The 18,251-nt window shown below is 37.3% G+C and overlaps 1 protein-coding gene across 5 annotated transcripts in view; it reads left to right on the forward strand.

The window, feature by feature from the left end:
• Window positions 1-11,883, forward strand: part of LOC143884770 (LEAF RUST 10 DISEASE-RESISTANCE LOCUS RECEPTOR-LIKE PROTEIN KINASE-like 2.5) — a 51,780-nt gene extending 39,897 nt beyond the window's left edge. For 4 of the 5 annotated variants that reach the window (XM_077388545.1, XM_077388541.1, XM_077388544.1 and 1 more), the window contains 3 exons: window positions 152-1,286; window positions 8,281-8,316; window positions 11,555-11,883. In XM_077388545.1, the coding sequence (XP_077244660.1) occupies window positions 152-1,272 (1,121 nt within the window). In that variant the 3' untranslated portion in view covers window positions 1,273-1,286; window positions 8,281-8,316; window positions 11,555-11,883. Of the gene's footprint in view, window positions 1-151; window positions 1,335-8,280; window positions 8,317-11,554 lie in introns of all 5 variants that reach the window. The other variant, XM_077388542.1, reaches the window with a different exon arrangement.
• The last annotated feature ends 6,368 nt before the right edge of the window (window positions 11,884-18,251 follow it).

Here is an 18,251-nt window from a genome sequence, read left to right on the forward strand (position 1 = left end):
CCAAAAGGAATTGGATTGGACAGCCAAACGTACCCTTAAGAAAACAAGATTTTTAAAATTAGCGATCACTACATTCATGGGAAATGTAGGACAGTAGCACCATGAACATTACAGCATATTCACATTATCTAAACTCCCTTTCTTCTTTCAGGCGTAACCGTAGGAATTGGGAGCTTCCTTCTAGTATGCCTCCTTTTCTGCCTATTATTTCATAAAAAGGGAAGAGATAATGTTCGTAAAAAAAGAAAAAGCAACGCTCACAATGTGGAGGCGTTTCTTCAGAACTATGGATCGCTCACTCCCCAAAGATACAGTTATTCAGATATCAAGAAGATGACAAGTTCCTTCATAGATAAATTAGGCCAAGGTGGATTTGGTGCTGTTTTTAAAGGCAAGCTCCGAGATGGCCGTCTAGTGGCTGTGAAAATCTTAAGTGAGTCCAAAGGTGGGGAAGAATTTATCAACGAGGTTGCAAGTATCGGCAAGACATATCATGTCAACATTGTCAGTCTTCTAGGCTTTTGCGCCGAGGGATCCAAGAGAGCACTTGTGTACGAGTTCATGCCCAATGGTTCTCTCGAAAAGTTCATTTACGCCGAGAAATCAAGAGAAACAGATACATTGGGATGGGAAACATTATACCAAATTGCAGTTGGAATTGCTAAAGGGCTGGAGTATTTACACCGTGGTTGTAGCACTCGCATTTTGCATTTTGACATAAAACCTCATAACATTCTTTTAGACCATGACTTCTGCCCTAAAATCTCAGATTTTGGACTAGCGAAGCTATGCCCAAATAAAGAAAGTATTATATCGACGTTGGATGCGCGAGGAACTGTCGGATATATTGCCCCTGAGGTATTCTGTAGGAACATTGGACGAGCCTCTCACAAGTCCGATGTTTATAGCTATGGAATGATGATGCTAGAAATTGTAGGAAGAAGAAAGAACGTTGACGATAGAGTGGAGAAAACCAGCGAAATATATTTTCCGCATTGGATATTCATGCGGCTGGATATAAACGATGATCTAGGACTCCATGGAGTTACAACAGAAGAGGAGGAGAAAACTGCAAGGAAGATGATCTTAGTGGGTTTGTGGTGCATACAGACAGATCCGGCAAATCGACCTTCGATGAATAGGGTGTTGGAAATGCTAGAAGGAACCCTTGAGAGCTTACAAATGCCACCAAAGCCATTTCTATCGTCTCCTAAAAGATCATCTCATGATTCTTCTACAACGTCAATGATCATAACAGAAGGTTCTCCTTAGTTGAGGCATGGAAGGTATGAAGGTGTCCCAAGGTTGTGTCCGGATATTGAATCTCCTCGCAGGTTGCTCTTATTTTGGAAAATGGATGTTCATACTCATTTGGTTTAGTAGTGGCACTACCTAATTTTCAAGACGGTTTCTGTGTTTTGTTTTAAATACATACGTTCTGAATTCTATGTTGGGTGTTTTCTTCATCTACCTAAAGCCAATGACATCCCATGTATGGTCTTATCTGTTCATTATTCTCTTTATGGTCCTAACGACCTTCGATGAATAGGGTGTTAGATGCATGTTCATTATTCTCTGTAGTTGAAATTGCAGATTATTGCTGCATGTATGGTCCTATCTGTTCCACAAATTTGTGAATAAATTTGTTTAAGTTATCTTTTTTCATGATTAAAAAGGTAAGAAATTTCAAAAATATTGGTCCCTTCCAAAATTTTCCAAAAATTTCCTGCAATCCAAACAGGTCTTTAGTGATGAAGAAATTCCTAGATTGTGATGCAACTAATCTTGGAGCATCGAAACTAATGGAAAATTATATCTGCATTCCCTTTTTAATCTCTAGTGAGTGTAATGGATAAACCAAAGAAAAAAAATAAAAATAAAAGTAATGGAATATGATATCTGTTGGCTCTCTTCCGATAATTCACTAGCCATACAGGAAAGGATGCAAAGGTCTCCTTCCAGAAATGGGCGCATTTGTCATCATAGTGTTTTTATTTGTTGGAGAATAAAGCTTCTTGGTAATCTACAAATGTATTTATCAAATTCTATGTTCTGCGTTGTCTTTAAATTACAGGAACAGTGTGGATGGATTTTGTTGCATATTTTCCAAATTCGAGGATGGGAATTAAAAGACGTCCCTCCAGTTGGCTTCCATTGCTGAGGAACTTTATAGTTTAGTTTTGGAGTCTTCTTTGCTTTTCAGTTTTCATGGATGAGTGCTAGTTGAAATTAAGAAGGCATGTCCAAGCACACTAGGATCATGGGTAGACCTTCTTGCTGGTCCTCTTCTTCCTTTTCTTCAATTTTTGCTGCAAAATAAAAGAAAGAAGTACATCAGGTCACTTCATTTCTTCAAATGAGAAGTACATCAGCCCTTTGCAGTCATAGATACACAGTGGCTGGGTGTCCCAAGTGATGAAAAGGGGCGCATTTATCATTTCCCTTAAAAATTAATAGATCAACACACCAAAATACTCGAACCCACAAACCAATATGTAGAAGCAAATGATATAAAGCACTATGATATAAAGGTAGAATGTGTCCACTTAGGTGGCCTTGCATATGCTGCGAAATCTCTTTATTAGCAATTTATTTAGGTCCAATAATGACCTTTGGCAACTTGCTTGTTTTGCTAGCTTCAAACTTTTACTAAGATTGATGGGTGAGGAGATATGAAGAGCATCTGCGAATCTCACGGGAAGGAACGAGCTTGATGTGTGCTACGGTGCCGGAGATCGGCTCATACAACCATAGTTGCCACTTATCGATGTATCACCTTACATAGCTTAAGGGTGATTCAAGGTTGGATCAAAATATATGGTCATTCTGTTTGGCAGCGATTATCCAATGGGTGTTTGTGCGGGCGTGCCAGCGAGGTATTTCTCAAAGTAGGATAGTTGAGCCTTTTCATCCCCTGAAGATTGGATATCAGACGATTGAGAAGAAGAGGGGAGCGACACTTCTTCCTTAGGTTCTTCAAACTCTATTGATACACTATTAAAATGGGCAATAGAAAGTAAACAAAAGAAACAGAAATAATCACCAATGCATAAAAGAAAAGCTCACCTTAGAAGATGATTCCTTTCAACGAAACTGATTACAAGAACTCCGGTGTTGCGGAGAATGATTACAAATCCCAGTACTATCGGAATTAGGGCCTAAAACTAGCATGGCTACAAACTAAGATAAAACAGTAAAGATAAAGATAAATTAAGACAATGTTCTTTGCTGCTGTGAGTGATGCCTTCTCTTGATGCAAACTTCCCATCTTATAGCAAACTTCTTGGGTAGTTGTTCTTACCAATATATCCCCTTTTGAAATTTGAAGAGCGCATGTCTCCACTGCTTTCAAGTTCTCAAAACATGTATTGCCACTTGTAACCTCCACTTTGAGCATGTTACCACAACTTGTAACTTCCACATTTCACCACTACTGACCCATGTCACCACCATTCCATGTCCTTTGAGAGGGAACTTGAAATAACTACCCACTTTAGCTTTGAAATTTCACATGTTCCTTTGTAGGCGGATAATTGTTGCCTCCATCTTCCAGAAAAGTGACCTGTTGACCTTGCCTTGCTAGGTCATTAATCTGTAACTCGGTCTCTCATGACCGATTCAAAATTCAAAGATGGATGTAAACATTGCTCCCCACATTCCTTCAAATTGATGGAAGGAAATTGATGGAATGTAACAACAAGAATACATGAGAGACCGAACACCCACATTTAGCGTTGTCTACATGCAAGGAAACCTCCACAGGCATACAAGGCTAGCAAAGCAATATCAAATCCATCCAGAACATAAACTAAACTAGAAAGTCTTACATGGTTCAAAGAAAATTTCTCACTATTGCATTCTAACTTAAAATCACAAGATTGAATATTTTCAACACAATACTCACTATGATAGATAAAACATACTCCAAAAGCTGATGATGCAAATCGGACACCCACGAGATCTCCACGACCCGCCATTCTATGAATCCAATAAAACACTAAATCAGAAAATTGCTAATAAGATAAACGATACACGTATATTCTATTTGTATCTATATACTACAAGGTATCCCCCTTGGAGCCAATATCTATCTCTTAAATCTCTTGCCCGATTGCGAACTCGCATGCTTCCCAAGCGTCCCGATGCAATTGAGTCTAGGAGTGGGTTCTGGTTGCGCGACTAACTCATGCGCTATCCGGGTGTCCCTAGTACACATGAATTTACCAAACGCTTCCTAAGTTGCTCCTTATCTAAATTTACAAATCTCACAATCAAAGTTCTTTGTTCAAATCTTTTACCTAGGATCTAAAGCATAGGCTCTGATACTACTTTTATGTCACGACCCCATACCACAAGCACACACATCCTGAGGACATGAGAGCGCCATACACCTGCAAAGACAAATCCCTACAAGCATACAAGGCTACAAAGCAATAACAAAACCATTCTTGGCAATTCCATAACTAAGAAATATGAGAGTCTCAAATAACTGATTTTAATGTAATCGAAATCCTCAACTCAACACTCACTTTATACAAAATGAATAAACATAAACTTACTCTTATACAATTTTTCAATAATACTCACATCTACTGAATCAAAGAAATAAACTAAATCTCCAAGCTAAACCAATCTAGAAGCTAAGAATTGCACTCCTCGTTCCCTTCATGAGGATCAAAGTCTAAAAATGTTCTAAACCACAGTCAGCTAAAAAGCTCAATACATAATAACAGACTACCCTAAGCGTAGGTCTAAGCATGCCATGACACATAGGATCAGTCAAGGTGGATTAGAACCGAATACTGAATATCTTATAAGGTGCAGTGTGGTAGCAAAATAAACAATGGTGCATAACAAATATAGAGTACTGAACAGAGTGCAATAGGACTAATAGTATCAGAACATTAATCAAAGCCAAAAAGGTATCTAAAATATTAGAACAGTATTAAATCTCAAAGGATATCTAAAATATCAGAACAATAATCAATGTCAGTATCAAAACAGAAGTCAAAGCCATAAGGTGTCTAGAATACAGTTCCACTTCGAGATCATCAGCCTGGTCCAGAAGACGTATTATTGCTTACACCGACCGTCCAAGGTGTTGGAACTAGTTCCTCAAAGTTCAGATACTTGTCGACAGGACTAGTGTTTTATCCCACAGACGGGCCAGAAATCCAGTGTACTACACCCACGGTGGGTATCAGAAGTCCCAAGCATCTATAGAAGTGCCCCAAACAGATAATGAATCCAAAGTCCATAATAGATGATGTCAAAGGGTTCATAGGGTATAGAATATGTATGAATGATTGAAGCTTTCCATAGAGGTTCAAAGTTTCACATCATGAATTAGGTAATCAAAGCAATAACTGTACGATAAACAAAACAATGGCAAACACAGAAGTTATAGGGTTCCACAGGGTTACAAAGAGGCATGCTAGACCCAAGTCAGTTTCAGAGATAATAGGCACAATACGTATACAAAAGCCTCAAAGGCAACATTAGATCAAAGCAAATTGGGTTGATAAATCACCCAAAGTAGTAGGTTATTACGTACCTCAATCTATCCTCTTCGCAACTCTTCTTAATCAAAGTTGGTCACCTAATGATGTAATTCATCCTATTATTACCAATAGGGAATAAAAAAATGCAAAGAAATATCAAAAAGTCCAAAATCCGGAACCAAAAAAGCAAAACAGTGTGTTTGGGCACTGCTTAGTTGACTATCAGGCTTTAGTCGACTATACAGTGAGATTTCAGAGTGCTGGATAGTTGATTATCCCCCCTTACTCGACTATCCAGAACACATATTCCGCTTCTCCGAGTTTCTACAATGTGGGGAGGTCCAAACTTGATCTCGACACCTCTGATTTGTCCGAGGTTGGATTTGTTGAATCCTTATGTTATGAGCTTAGTTGTAATTCAGAGAAAAAAAAATGCAAGAACAATAAGAACTGTTGAAGAAGAAGAGAAAAGATAGAGTAATATTTGATATTTCAGAAAGAAAACTAGATAACTGGTTTCGAGGCACCAGAACCTCCCATTACAAGAAAGTAATTCAACTGATTTTTCATATCCCCTTCTCCCTTTGTTCAGAATACTTATAGCCTATGTATTAGCCTAACTGTTTCTAACTAACTTCATCAACTTCCTAACAGATTCTAGTATGACTTATTCTTAACATCTAATCCTTAAGCCTTGCTGGTATCTCCCTCTTTCTATTGCTGACTCTTCTTAATGGTTGTGAACCCAGATGACTCGTTACACCTTACGACAAATGGAACACGTCAACCCCTTATGACAAATGGAACACGTCAACTCGATCCAGACGCCAGAAACTTGCCGGACGGGGATCGGAACCAAAATCAAAGTTTTCGTCAAAAATCACAAATATTTATTTTCAATGATCAAAACATGATGATCTAGGGTTCAATGGGGATCCAACGATACAATCAAACCCAAGGAACTCTAGATCCATTAAAGGAACTCCTCCAAACATGATGGAAGCCCCAAAAATCATGTCTCTTTAATCAAACATTCAAATTTTTAGGGTTTCTAAGAACAAATCTGACTTGGAACAAGATTCTTGGGTTATCTTCAATCATTTTTTAAAATTTAACTTATAAGGATTTGTTGGTAAATTCGGCATTAGCTTGGACATAGTATGGAGCTGAAATCACGATATCGAACCCACTCTTTGGCAAAAGTGACCACTAACTCACTGGCAAGGTTTTAAATTTCGACCGAAATCTGAAATTTCGGGTTTAGGGGGAGAACGTAACCGAAACCGGGTAAACCCGAAATTTTGTTCTAAATTTCGTTTTCCCCGAAATTTCGGTCAAAAATTTTAGGATGAGAGAAAAGATCTTTTTATTGGTTTCGTCAGATTTCGCCCGAAATTTCGGTTTCGGTGAGGACCGAAATGCATTCCGAAACTGAAATTTAAAACCTTGCTCACTGGTAAATAGGGTACCTTGGTCAGTAGTTATGGTCTGTGGTAAGCGAATCTATGGATTATATGTTCCTTTAAGAGTTTTATATCATCGGTTAACATGACCAATTTCATAGGAACTGCTTCTACCTATTTGGTGAAGTAATCCGTGGCCACAATTAAGAAACAATGCTGTTTGAAGATGGTGGGTAGATTTTGCCTATTATAACAAAATAAATCAAGGATTGTTATATTTATAGAGAATGAATAAAATTATACATTAATTTCACTCTAGAGATAAGAGGTGGTCGTCTTCACTCGAAGTAATCTCACCTGATCATACAATGGCTAATCGAATTTGAGGATCTCCCTAAGTTCAGGTAATGAAAATAGTTTCATCAGAAAAATTGTTATTCCTCCAAATCCATCTTGGATTGGAAGGTCTTTGATAAAGCTTCTTGTCCTTGTAACCTACAATGATTCTCATTTCAAATTCAATAATTTTATTCGATTAACAAAAAGCTCATATCTTGCTCAATCTTTTCACACTAATCAAAACTAACACTATGATGATCCCAAAAAGTTATTTTAAAGTGATCTTTAGTAGCTTTTGTGTCTTTGCTCAGATGTGTTTCAAGATAGATAACTTATGTTATGTTACTGATCCTTTGCCTATGTGAATGATGTTGTGCAAAAGCAATTTATTTCATTGCCGTAGCCATGGGGATTTCCTTGTCTTAGTGGATGCACAATAGCTTTTGTGTCTTTGCTCAGATGTGTTTCAAGATAGATAACTTATGTTATGTTACTGATCCTTTGCCTGTGTGAATGATGTTGTGCAAAAGCAATTTATTTCATTGCCGTAGCCATGGGGATTTCCTTGTCTTAGTGGATGCACAATAGCATAGCTTTGTCAGTGAGATATATATATATATATATATATATATATATATATATATATATATATATATATATATATATTACACTGACAATAAATGTTATATTGAAACAAAGAACAATATTTTTCGCTTTCCCTCTAGTGAGAAATTTTCTCATTGCAAACATATCGCTCTAAGTTATAAGTTTTTCATAAAATGCTTTTTTGTTTTCTGCATGTGTAACTGCTGCTACTTAGATTAAAAATATTTTTATGAATCTAATCGAATCTTTATATTATATTTCATTCTATACTTTGCTTTTTCAAATAGTTAGTGTCGGACTAGGCTATGAACCTGCTGATTGAATAGTTGATCTACTTTACATTTTTGTCTTAGAAATTTTGATATTTGAGGGAGCTGTGCATTTGTTTGATAGTGCTTCATTATCTAATTGCCGTCCTCATGATTTTGCAGGCCAAGGAAAGAGCATAGGAACGAAACTCATTCTAGGTATATATCACTGCAAGACCCAATTTCTTCTTCTTCTTGTTTTCTTCACTTAAACTACAACCCACTCATATGACGCCTCTTTATCTTTGTTAGAGCTATAAGCAATTTAGAGGGTGCCCGACTGCTTCATTGAACCACTCTTCAAAATAAATTAAGTAAAGGGAATTCTTCAATGTCCTCTAAAAATACTAAAAACTACGGTTGTTTGAAAAACATAGATCTTGGGTTCGATGGAAACAAAAACAGAGAAATCAAGCAAATAAAATAATTAAGAACAGAAGAGATCTTCGTGGTTTGTAATGTATTGTGACAATATCCATGGGCAGAGGCAATCAAAGAGCTTCCATTATGTACAAAGATTACAAAGCAAAACATATAATCTGCATCCAAGACCTAATGTAGTTTCCCAATCTTGATCCCAAGACATGAATTTCAATAAAACACAGAAAATATGTAAATTTCATATTATGTATTAGATATTAGTGTGGTTTTTTTGTAAATTTTACATGGATATGTTGAATACATGCTAATTTTTGCATACTAATAAATGTGATTACATTTGTGTAACTTATGAGATGTTATTGCATAATATTGTAGCTTGTCATGCTGCATATTATAGAACTATCGTAATTAGTCAATTTAATATTTAATTAATTAATGACTTTCAATAAGCTAGTATGATACTCGCATAACAAGAACAGTCCTGTTAAGAGGGATGTCACGCCCCAAACCGGGGTCCGCATCGGCACAATAAAACGAATCTGAAGGTAATAATCTAACTTTCCACGCTCGCCCAATTCCCACGACATACGCTACGTCTATTCTTCATGATATGAAAAACATAAATATATTGGAATGAGCAAACACCCAGCAAGCACCAAATCACCATAACAGGTGGATCAAGCATGCAAGAAAAACATGATCGTAAACATGAAGAATCATCACAGAGATGTACATGTTTCATATCATATATCATGGAAAGAAAACAGAAATAACCTTTTCAAACGGCCAGTTAAACCATGATGCCACAAGCACCAAAATCGTACAACTCGCTTAGGCTTCACTACAACCAATATCGCTTAGGCTTCACTACAGCCAGTGCCACAGGCACAAAAATCATACAATGACCGATAATATCGTCCTCTGTTTCAGGTCCCGCATCCAATGCCTCGAGTCAAAACAGAAAAATAAAATTCTCAAATCTAGCCTAGATGATATATAATTATATACATCATAATCAATCTCCATGGAAAACCGGCCATCCGCACAACTGTCCACAAATAGGAAGACATAGAATCAATTAATTAATACATTGTGGATTTGTTTAAAGTTCGTACAAACCATGGAGTGAGGTTTAGAGGTCCTTTCATGCCCAAAATCCACCATGCACAACCATCCATCTACATATGAAACAACATACATCCAACTTGAAAAACTAGATCAACTCTTGATCCTAGTTTCACCATGATCTAAAGATCATTAAACTTTTAACCATTGTTTTAGATTGATTTAAAATCAGTCAGTGGTGGGAAACCCAAGAAAAATCCTAAAACATTTTCAATGTCCACCACCTTAGTCATTACCATGGGGAATATTTGAGCTTCAGGCCAAGATCCATACAAGAGGGGGTGGATGATGAGGACCACACCACCACAGACATGGCCGACAATTGGAAGAGGAAGTCCTACATGACCATGAGCACCCCAACGCCCTTTAGGAGTTCGGCTAAGCTTAAGGACAGGATTCTAGGGATCTATAAAAGGAAGCAAAGAACATGGCTTCTATGTGATAAGGATCCAACTGAAGTTTAGTGCTGTAATTTTCTTTTCTAGTAGGGGTGTTTGTGTATTTTCTTATTAGGAGTATTAGTCTTGGAATTTGAGTGTTGTAGTGAAGTCAATTGTAATTGAGTGTGAGCTACTGATATAAATAGCTCTCGTTTGAATTTTGGATGGACTTTTTGCTGAGATTTGAATTGAAGGGATTGTACCTAGATTGAGGAGAGAGAAATTCATTGTAAAAGAGAGCATTCATTGATGTTAGAAGGGTGATCCTGGTCAAAGAAGGCCCTCCACTTCTTGCAATTGAGCTAAGTCCTATTTTACTGTTTCTTTTCATTAAAACAGGGAAGGACACTTGAACACAGTATAGAACTCCAAAAAAAATGCTTATCTTACACAATATAGGATGTAAAAAAATGAGAAAAAGAACCTCTGAAATTGATCTCTGAATAGGGAGCACTTACCAATTATTGGCTCTCAAGTCTATGCCAATAGTACAATTGTGCATGTATGAAAATCATTCAATGATCCAAGATCATTATAAAATGCTCGTCTTTCTAGAATTCTTAATAAAACTTTACTACAAGTAAATCTACCATAAGAGAAAAGAGAATCATATCCTAAAGAAAGGAAATGAAAAAACTCAAGAATATCCAAATCGGAATTACTTGAATCTAGAAACATCATCATCGAGAAATTTGCAGGCGGGTAATATTAATATGGGAAATGATATCACCACTCAAACGTTTTAATAACATGCGCTCAACTCCCCTGTCGTTTAGTATTTTAAGTGCTTGAAAGAGCTTTTTGAGAACTTTAATATCCCTCTGACAGCCCTTTAAATGCTATACGATAAGAGAGTTGGGCATGGATTATTAAAACGTTTGAGTGGTGATATCATTTCCCTATTAATATTAGTTTCTAGTTATTGTCTATGAGATTTGAAACATGTCGGATCATAGTAGCTGCATAGTTCAGGGGAGTTTTAACCCTTGAAAAGGACCTTGAGCGGTAAGGAGCCACTTTTAGTCTAAAGGGAATGAAGCAGACATTTATTTACTGCGGGTTGGATACCTTTGATGATAGCTTGAAAGTTCGACACATGATTGAGTTTAGAACAGAACCCCACTAAAAAGGTTGCAGTAGCGTAGCTAGTTAAAAACGTCTGCACTCGCCATGTCTTGAGTTTAACTTCGCAGTCCTGTTGGCATTGAATGTGATATATTTGGTGTGTGTGTGTGTGCTGGGTTGTGTTCGAATAGGATGATCTTAGAAGTTCATGAATAGAGCGCAGAGTTTATTTTCTTGTCTACAAATATGCAGAATTTGATGTCCTTGGACCATAATTCATAATGGCAGTTGAGTAGAGTCATCCATGGTTTTTTTAATGATTTTTTATCAGGTTATCTTTATGGAATTGAACTTCTCTTTAACTCTAGAACTTCAAATTTGCCCAGAGATAAGCAGAGAATAGAAAGCACAAGGAAAGTGGGAGATTCAAAAGGAAATGGCAGTAGAAATCCTCAAAGGAATATTGCAGTAGTAAGCCACTAACATGCCCCTTTGAACAATAAAGCACAGTGTAAGCCACTAACAGAAATGGGTGCATTTGTCATCGCAGTGTTTTTATTTGGAGACTGTAAAGCTTTTTGCTAATCTACAAATGTATTTGTCAAATTATTTGTTCTGCTTAGATTTTAAATTGTGAAACATTGTAGATGGATTTTGTTGACATATTTTCCAAATTCGAGGATGAGAATGAGAAGACGTCCCTCCAGTTGGCTTCCATTGCTTAGGAACTTTATAGTTTAGTTTTGGAATCTTCGTTGCGTTTCATGGATGAGAGCTAGGTGAAATTAAGAAGGCATGCCCAAGCACAGTAGGATCATGGGTGTCTCTTCTTGTTCCTTTTCTTCAATTTTTGCTGCAAAATAAAAGAAAAGAAAAAGGGGAAAGCAGTGGGAGATTTATATGATTTTTGTTAGAATTTGCATTTTTATTTAAGATTAAATGGCAGGAATTTTGGGATACATCTAAGGAACAATTACCAATGGGGGACAAACATTAGGCAAAATTATCAACAGGACCCATGCTTTTCAAAAATTATCAACGAGGGACAAAAGAGGTCTTGTCAGTAAAAGCTGGGCGAAAATGCCCTTTAGCATTTACAACATATTTGACCTTGGTTTTTCCTTCTTTCCTCTTCTTTATCTTTTCCATTATCACCTTTTTTATTTTTTACCCTACTTGTCATCTTCCTCCTTGTTCAGCCACCATTGTTGCTGGCAAATCTTGAAAACTTGAATGTTGAGTTCTTACCATCTATCTCTTTGTATTTAGGTTTTGTTTTTCATTTTTTTTAGGGTTTTGCACTATTTTTCATTCCTCTATTTCTGATTTATCTTGTTTAGGGTTTAAGCGATTTGTATTTTAGGGTGAGTTTTGGAGATAATGCATGGATGGCTTCACTCACTTTTTTGGAAGACAAGTGGTTGTATAAGAAAAAGTTGATATAATACATGAATGGATGGCTACACATTTTTTGATTTACTTAAATTTTTTTTTTGTAATACACAAATTGGGATGTAATACATGTATCACATTTAATGAAAACAACATCCATTTCTTTTGTTATTTCTAACATGAGAAGAATTGTAATGCCATTAGAAGAGTTGCTATAGGCAGGGGGTTTTTTAGCAGAAGGGGTTTATCAACTCTTTGGAAGGGGGTTAGTAACTCTCAAAAGTAGGGTTACCAATTTTCGAATGGGCTTATCAAGTGCTTGAAAATTGGTTGAGGGTACTGGAGTTTTTGAAGGGGGTTTTCAAGTCTCTAGGATTGGGGTTATCTAGTATAAAAATGGGGTTACCAATTTCCGAATGGGGTGATCAAGTCCCTGAAAATTTGACAAGGGTACTAGAGTTTTGGAAGGGGGTTTTCAAGTCTCTGGGATTGGGGTTATCTAGTATAAAAAATGGGGTTACCAATTTCTGAATGGGCTTATCAAGTCCTTGAAAATTGGCCGAGGGTATTGGAGTTTTGGAATGGGATTTTCAAGTCTATGGGATTGGGGTTATCATGTATCAAAATGGGATTACCAATTTTCGAATGGGCTTATCAAGTCCCTAAAAATTGGCGGAAGGTACTAGAGTTTTGGAAGGGGGTTTTCAAGTATTTGGGATTGGGGTTTTCTAGTATCAAAATGGGGTTACCAATTTACGAATGGGCTTATCAAGTACCTTAAAATTGTCCAAGGGTACTGGAGTTTTGGAAGGGGGTTTTCAAGTCTCTGGGGTTGGGGTTATCCAGTATCAAAATGGGGTTACCAAATTCCGAATGGGCTTATCAAGTCCCTTGTGAACACGTTTTTACTTCCTGTTTTTTTTTTCACTCGTTCATTTTCACGTTTTTTTCTTTCTGCCCTATGATTAATCTTCCTCATCCTCCATTGAAAGGGAGAAGGAGAAATGCAAAACGCTAAAACAAATGAAAAACAAAACCTAGATATTGAGAGATAGATGTGAATGGACTCACGTTTCAAATTTTTGAGTTTTCCCGCCTCCAATGGTGGCTAAATGCTGAAGAAGATGACTGGTAAGGTAAAAAAAACAAAGTTGAAAATGAAAAAGTAAAAAAAAAGAGGGGAAGAAGAGAGAAGAGGGAAAAGTGGAAAAGCAAAACGTTTTGCTTAAGAAAAGGGCATTTTCGTCCAGCTTTTAATGACAAGACCTTTTTTGTCCCTCGTTGATAATTTCTAAAAAGCATGGGTCCTGTTGGTAATTCCACCTAAATTTTGTCCCCAATTGGTAATTGATCCTACATCTAAACGGGGTTGATATGCAGCCTCCATTCTTCATGTAGGATGTGAAAGTAATGTCATTATTGAAAGAAGGGGGCCCATACTGTTAGATATTTTCAAATTAATGTGGGACTAAAAAGTTTGTTTCCCACAACACTTCATAACACCTTTTCCAAAATAAAACCTTGTACTTTTCATGTGAAGTTAGAAACGGTAGAGAGGCGTGAGTATACTCCCTTCTACTTTTCTCTCTTGCTTTTGTGGAACATGTGGGTTTTGGAAAATGGTGGACCCACGGGACATTGCAACGCACCGTGCGCGCATGGCGTGGGCAGTAGGGCACTAGTGGTACACTTAGCACTTTGCAGTTTGCCCGTCGCGAGGAGTGATTGGAGCTCTTAATTTTATCCAAATTAGATCTGGACCGTAGAATCGATCGGGTATGATCTCGGTTGATCGGTTGGGTCGTGGGTTAGGTCGGATGGGCTTCAACGGCTAGTGCTCGGTCAGGTGCTATGTGGAACGTTTGATCATGTGGTAATGGTCAGAATCCGAGTGGGTGCAATTTGGATCATCAGATCGCAACCTGTTGCGTACCAACGGTAACTGGCCGAACAGGTGTTGGAACGCAGATTGCAAATCAGGTGCGATCTGACAGTTACAAAGGAGGACAAAGGTTTCACATAAACCAAGAGTTAAGACAGAAGTGATCTAAACCGTTGAAACTCAATCTAGCGCGATCCAACAATTAGATAAGCCCGACGTAGTGATCCTGTGCCATGGAAGGGTGCTTTTCAAATAGAAAAGACACCATATGGTCTATAAAAGGACTAAAAACTCACCATTTACAAATCCATACGAATTTACAGTGTCTTGGGCTATTCTAAGAATTCCAAAGCACTTCTACTTCAATTCAAATCTCCCAAAATCGTTTTCTACTTATATTTTGACAAAATACTCTTTAATTACTACTATTTTGCATAAACAGTAACTATTATTTCTCAAAGGCTTGTTATTCTCCAGGGGCATTATGGATTTGATTCCACTTGTGCATAGTGTCATCAAACAATAGTAGAACATCTCTTGTATCTTGAAGGCAAGTTCACGGATCCCCTATGCACACAACTGATGGGGGAGAATTTTTTCTTAAGGAAAGCGACGAGTATCGCTCCTTAAAGCAAACAAATTTCAGATTTCCCACCATCAACAAAGTTTTTACACCAGTAATCCCAAGACAATATAAGTTGCAAGACAATATAAGTTGCTTCATGGCGCTACAATTAGTCAAGAAGATGACGCATGACTTTGTCAAACGCGAACCCTTCAACAAAGGAAACTTCAAAAGATGGCAAAAGAAAGTCCATTTCATTCTCACCACGCTTAAGGTCATAAATGTTCTCAACACTCAAAAGCCAGCAACAATCAATAATGATACAATGGATCAATCTTGTAGACGGATGATGTGGAAACAAGATGACTATCTTTGCAAAGGTCACATTCTCAATGCCATGTCCAAAGAGTTGTTTGACATCTACAATAGCATGGAGTCAGCAAGCACACTTTAGAGAACATTGGAGATTTGGAGGTAAAGTACCTAATGAAAAATGCCGAAGCAAAGAATTTCCTTGTAAGTCAATTTTTAAATTTCAAAATGTCTGATGATAAGTTGGTAGTTGATCAACTCTATGAAATGCAACATATCATCAGTCAAGTTTGTCAACAAGGAGTTGATCTTGATGATACCATTATCATTCCCTCGATTATTGAAAAACTTCCACCATCTTGAAAAGACTTTAGAGGAAGTCTGAAACACAAGAAAGTTGAAATGTCTCTTAAGGATTTGATTCAATTCCCCCAAGTAGAAGAAGAATTTAGGCTTCGAGACAATAAAGAAGAGCCGCATAAACCAATATCCTATAAAATCCGGATAGTGGAAAATGTCAAGGGATCGAAACAACATTGGAAAGGCAGGCGAAAAATGAACCATAATCCAGGAAAATATTCAAATAATAATAAGAAAAGGAAGGGTTCCTGTTTTCATTTTGGAAAATCGGGCCACTATAAAGAGTGAATGTCATCCTTTTAAGGCGAAGTCACAAGCACCATCAAATAAGGACAAATATGTTGCTATGATATCCAAGATTAATATTCTCGAGGATGGAAATGCTTGGTGGATTGACTCGGGTGCAAAAAGGCATGTCTGTAAGGGCAAGAGTTTATTTTCAACCTATGAACCGGTTGAAAATGGAAGTATTCTTTGTATGGCCAAAAATTCGTCAATGGCAGAAGTCAAAGGAAAAGGAAAGGTAGAATTTGAATTCACATCCGGCAAATTTCTCACTCTCAACGATGTCTATCATGTACCTGAAGTAGAAATAATCTAGTGTTTGGAAGCATTCTTAACAAGAATATCTTCAAACTTGTATTTGAATTAGACAAGTTTATTCTATCTAAGGGTCCTACTTTTGTTGCCAGCAAATTTCAGAATTTTTACGCATTTTCTGAGTCATTTTTTCGCCACATTCTTATCCTCTAAAATCCAAGTTATATGGTCTTTATATTTAAAATAAGTTAGCATTGCCATCAGTTCTACTTATATGTATTCAAAGAAAATGTTAAGAAGACTGTCGCTATCAAATGGACCAGCTTATGGATCCGATTGGTTTGACCAACCGGGCAGAAGTCCGGCAAAATTGAACACCATCATCGTGTTCTAAATAACTTCTAGGTACTCGAACCATCAAACATTTTGTAAGGTTCTGTATGCATGAACCCGTTCTCAATATTCTAAGAGAAGAAAAGGAAATGTGGTCTACGATTTCAATTCAAATAAAAAATAAACCCTCGATTAATTCAGTAAGTACCGAAAATACCCTCAGGACCTTCGCCATTCAAGTTGACTTCAAACCTCACTGTTTCTTCTTGGACATACGGACGGTCGTGATGATACAAACATGCCCCCTTTTGGGACCCTAGAATCCAGGGGTTCCCATTGATCTAACTGTTAAGTGTTCATAGTCGTTCTCAATATTCAAAGATCAAAGGAAAGGAATGTGAGTCTGCTTTTCTTTCCATATTTTTCAATCACGCCAATAATATTAAAGTCTTTGATTGAAATTCAAACAAGAATATAGTCTCACTTAATTTCGTAAGTAATGACATTCGCGTGACATCAAACCTCGCTGTTCCTCTAAGATGTTTATCAGTACAACCTCTCTGTACTCTCAAGGGCAGTTTCGTCATTAAAACTCTACGTTTGTTAGACTTTTCTCACACTTGTCTGGTCTGGCCAAACCAATCAAAATAATTGAGAAGAAAGACTCGTAAAACCACCACGATTGGGGCGCCCATATCACCACAACCATGTCTTAATAATTACACAGACCAGGTTGTTTTTTTTTTTTTCTTAAATTTGTTTGTGAGAGCTTTTTGGGAACTGTTATCTTTTGACAGCTCTTTAAATACTAAAAGACAAGATCGGTTAGTGAAAATATCAAAATATGGTGGTGCTCATATCATTTCCCTTCGTCATTTCTAAATAAGGAGATGACTTTTTCGCCCCCGTAGAATAATGCACCCCCGTCTTAATGCTTCGTTTGGTTGCACAAAAGCGGCAGCCGTCGGAATTTGGTTTGGATTTGGCATGTCATTTCACGTTTGGTTGCCAAAATGCATTGGACTCCCTTGATTCTCTTGGATTTCTCTCATGTAATGATTGCTTGTCTCTTTCTTGTCCCCTTCTTCCAAAAGCAAAGAATTATGGTTGAATTTTCTAGGGAATGATGCTCTTTGTCTACTCTCTTCCCTCTTTCTCCTTTCTCCCTATATCGGTAATGATACAATTTTTCGAGGTAATTCTAGGAAAATCAAAATGCTTGTCTCCTCCCTTTGACTTTCTATTCCACTACTCTCCGAGCCACGCCAAGCAACCAAACGTATTAACGTGAATTGTGATCATGTTAAAAGTGGGGCGCATTATCCTGGGGGGTAGGGTTTGAGGGCTAAAAAATCATCGCACTTCTAAATATTATAGCATTTTTATCCAAAAGTAAGTGGAAATATCACTTGCCACGTACTTTTTCTAAATATTCAAACATTGGCCACTGAACATAAGTTTAGGAGAGTGAAATATCATCCCCTTTTTTGTACTTGGGACAGCCGGTGCTGCAGTGTATCAATGACTGCAAGAGGGGTTGATGTACTTAACGTGGGAAGGATTCAACAGACCTGATTGCCACGTACATTGAAGCTGGCTGTCCCATGTAAAGAAAAGGGTCGCACTTATCATTTCCCGAAGTTTAGGCTTTTTAAGACAAACGACCACGTACCAAAACAATCACCCAAGTACCCACCCA

Source organism: Tasmannia lanceolata, unplaced genomic scaffold (assembly GCF_043159265.1).
Source record: "Tasmannia lanceolata isolate RefF3 unplaced genomic scaffold, GAP_Taslan_0.1 ptg000008l, whole genome shotgun sequence".
Taxonomy (NCBI): domain Eukaryota; kingdom Viridiplantae; phylum Streptophyta; class Magnoliopsida; order Canellales; family Winteraceae; genus Tasmannia; species Tasmannia lanceolata.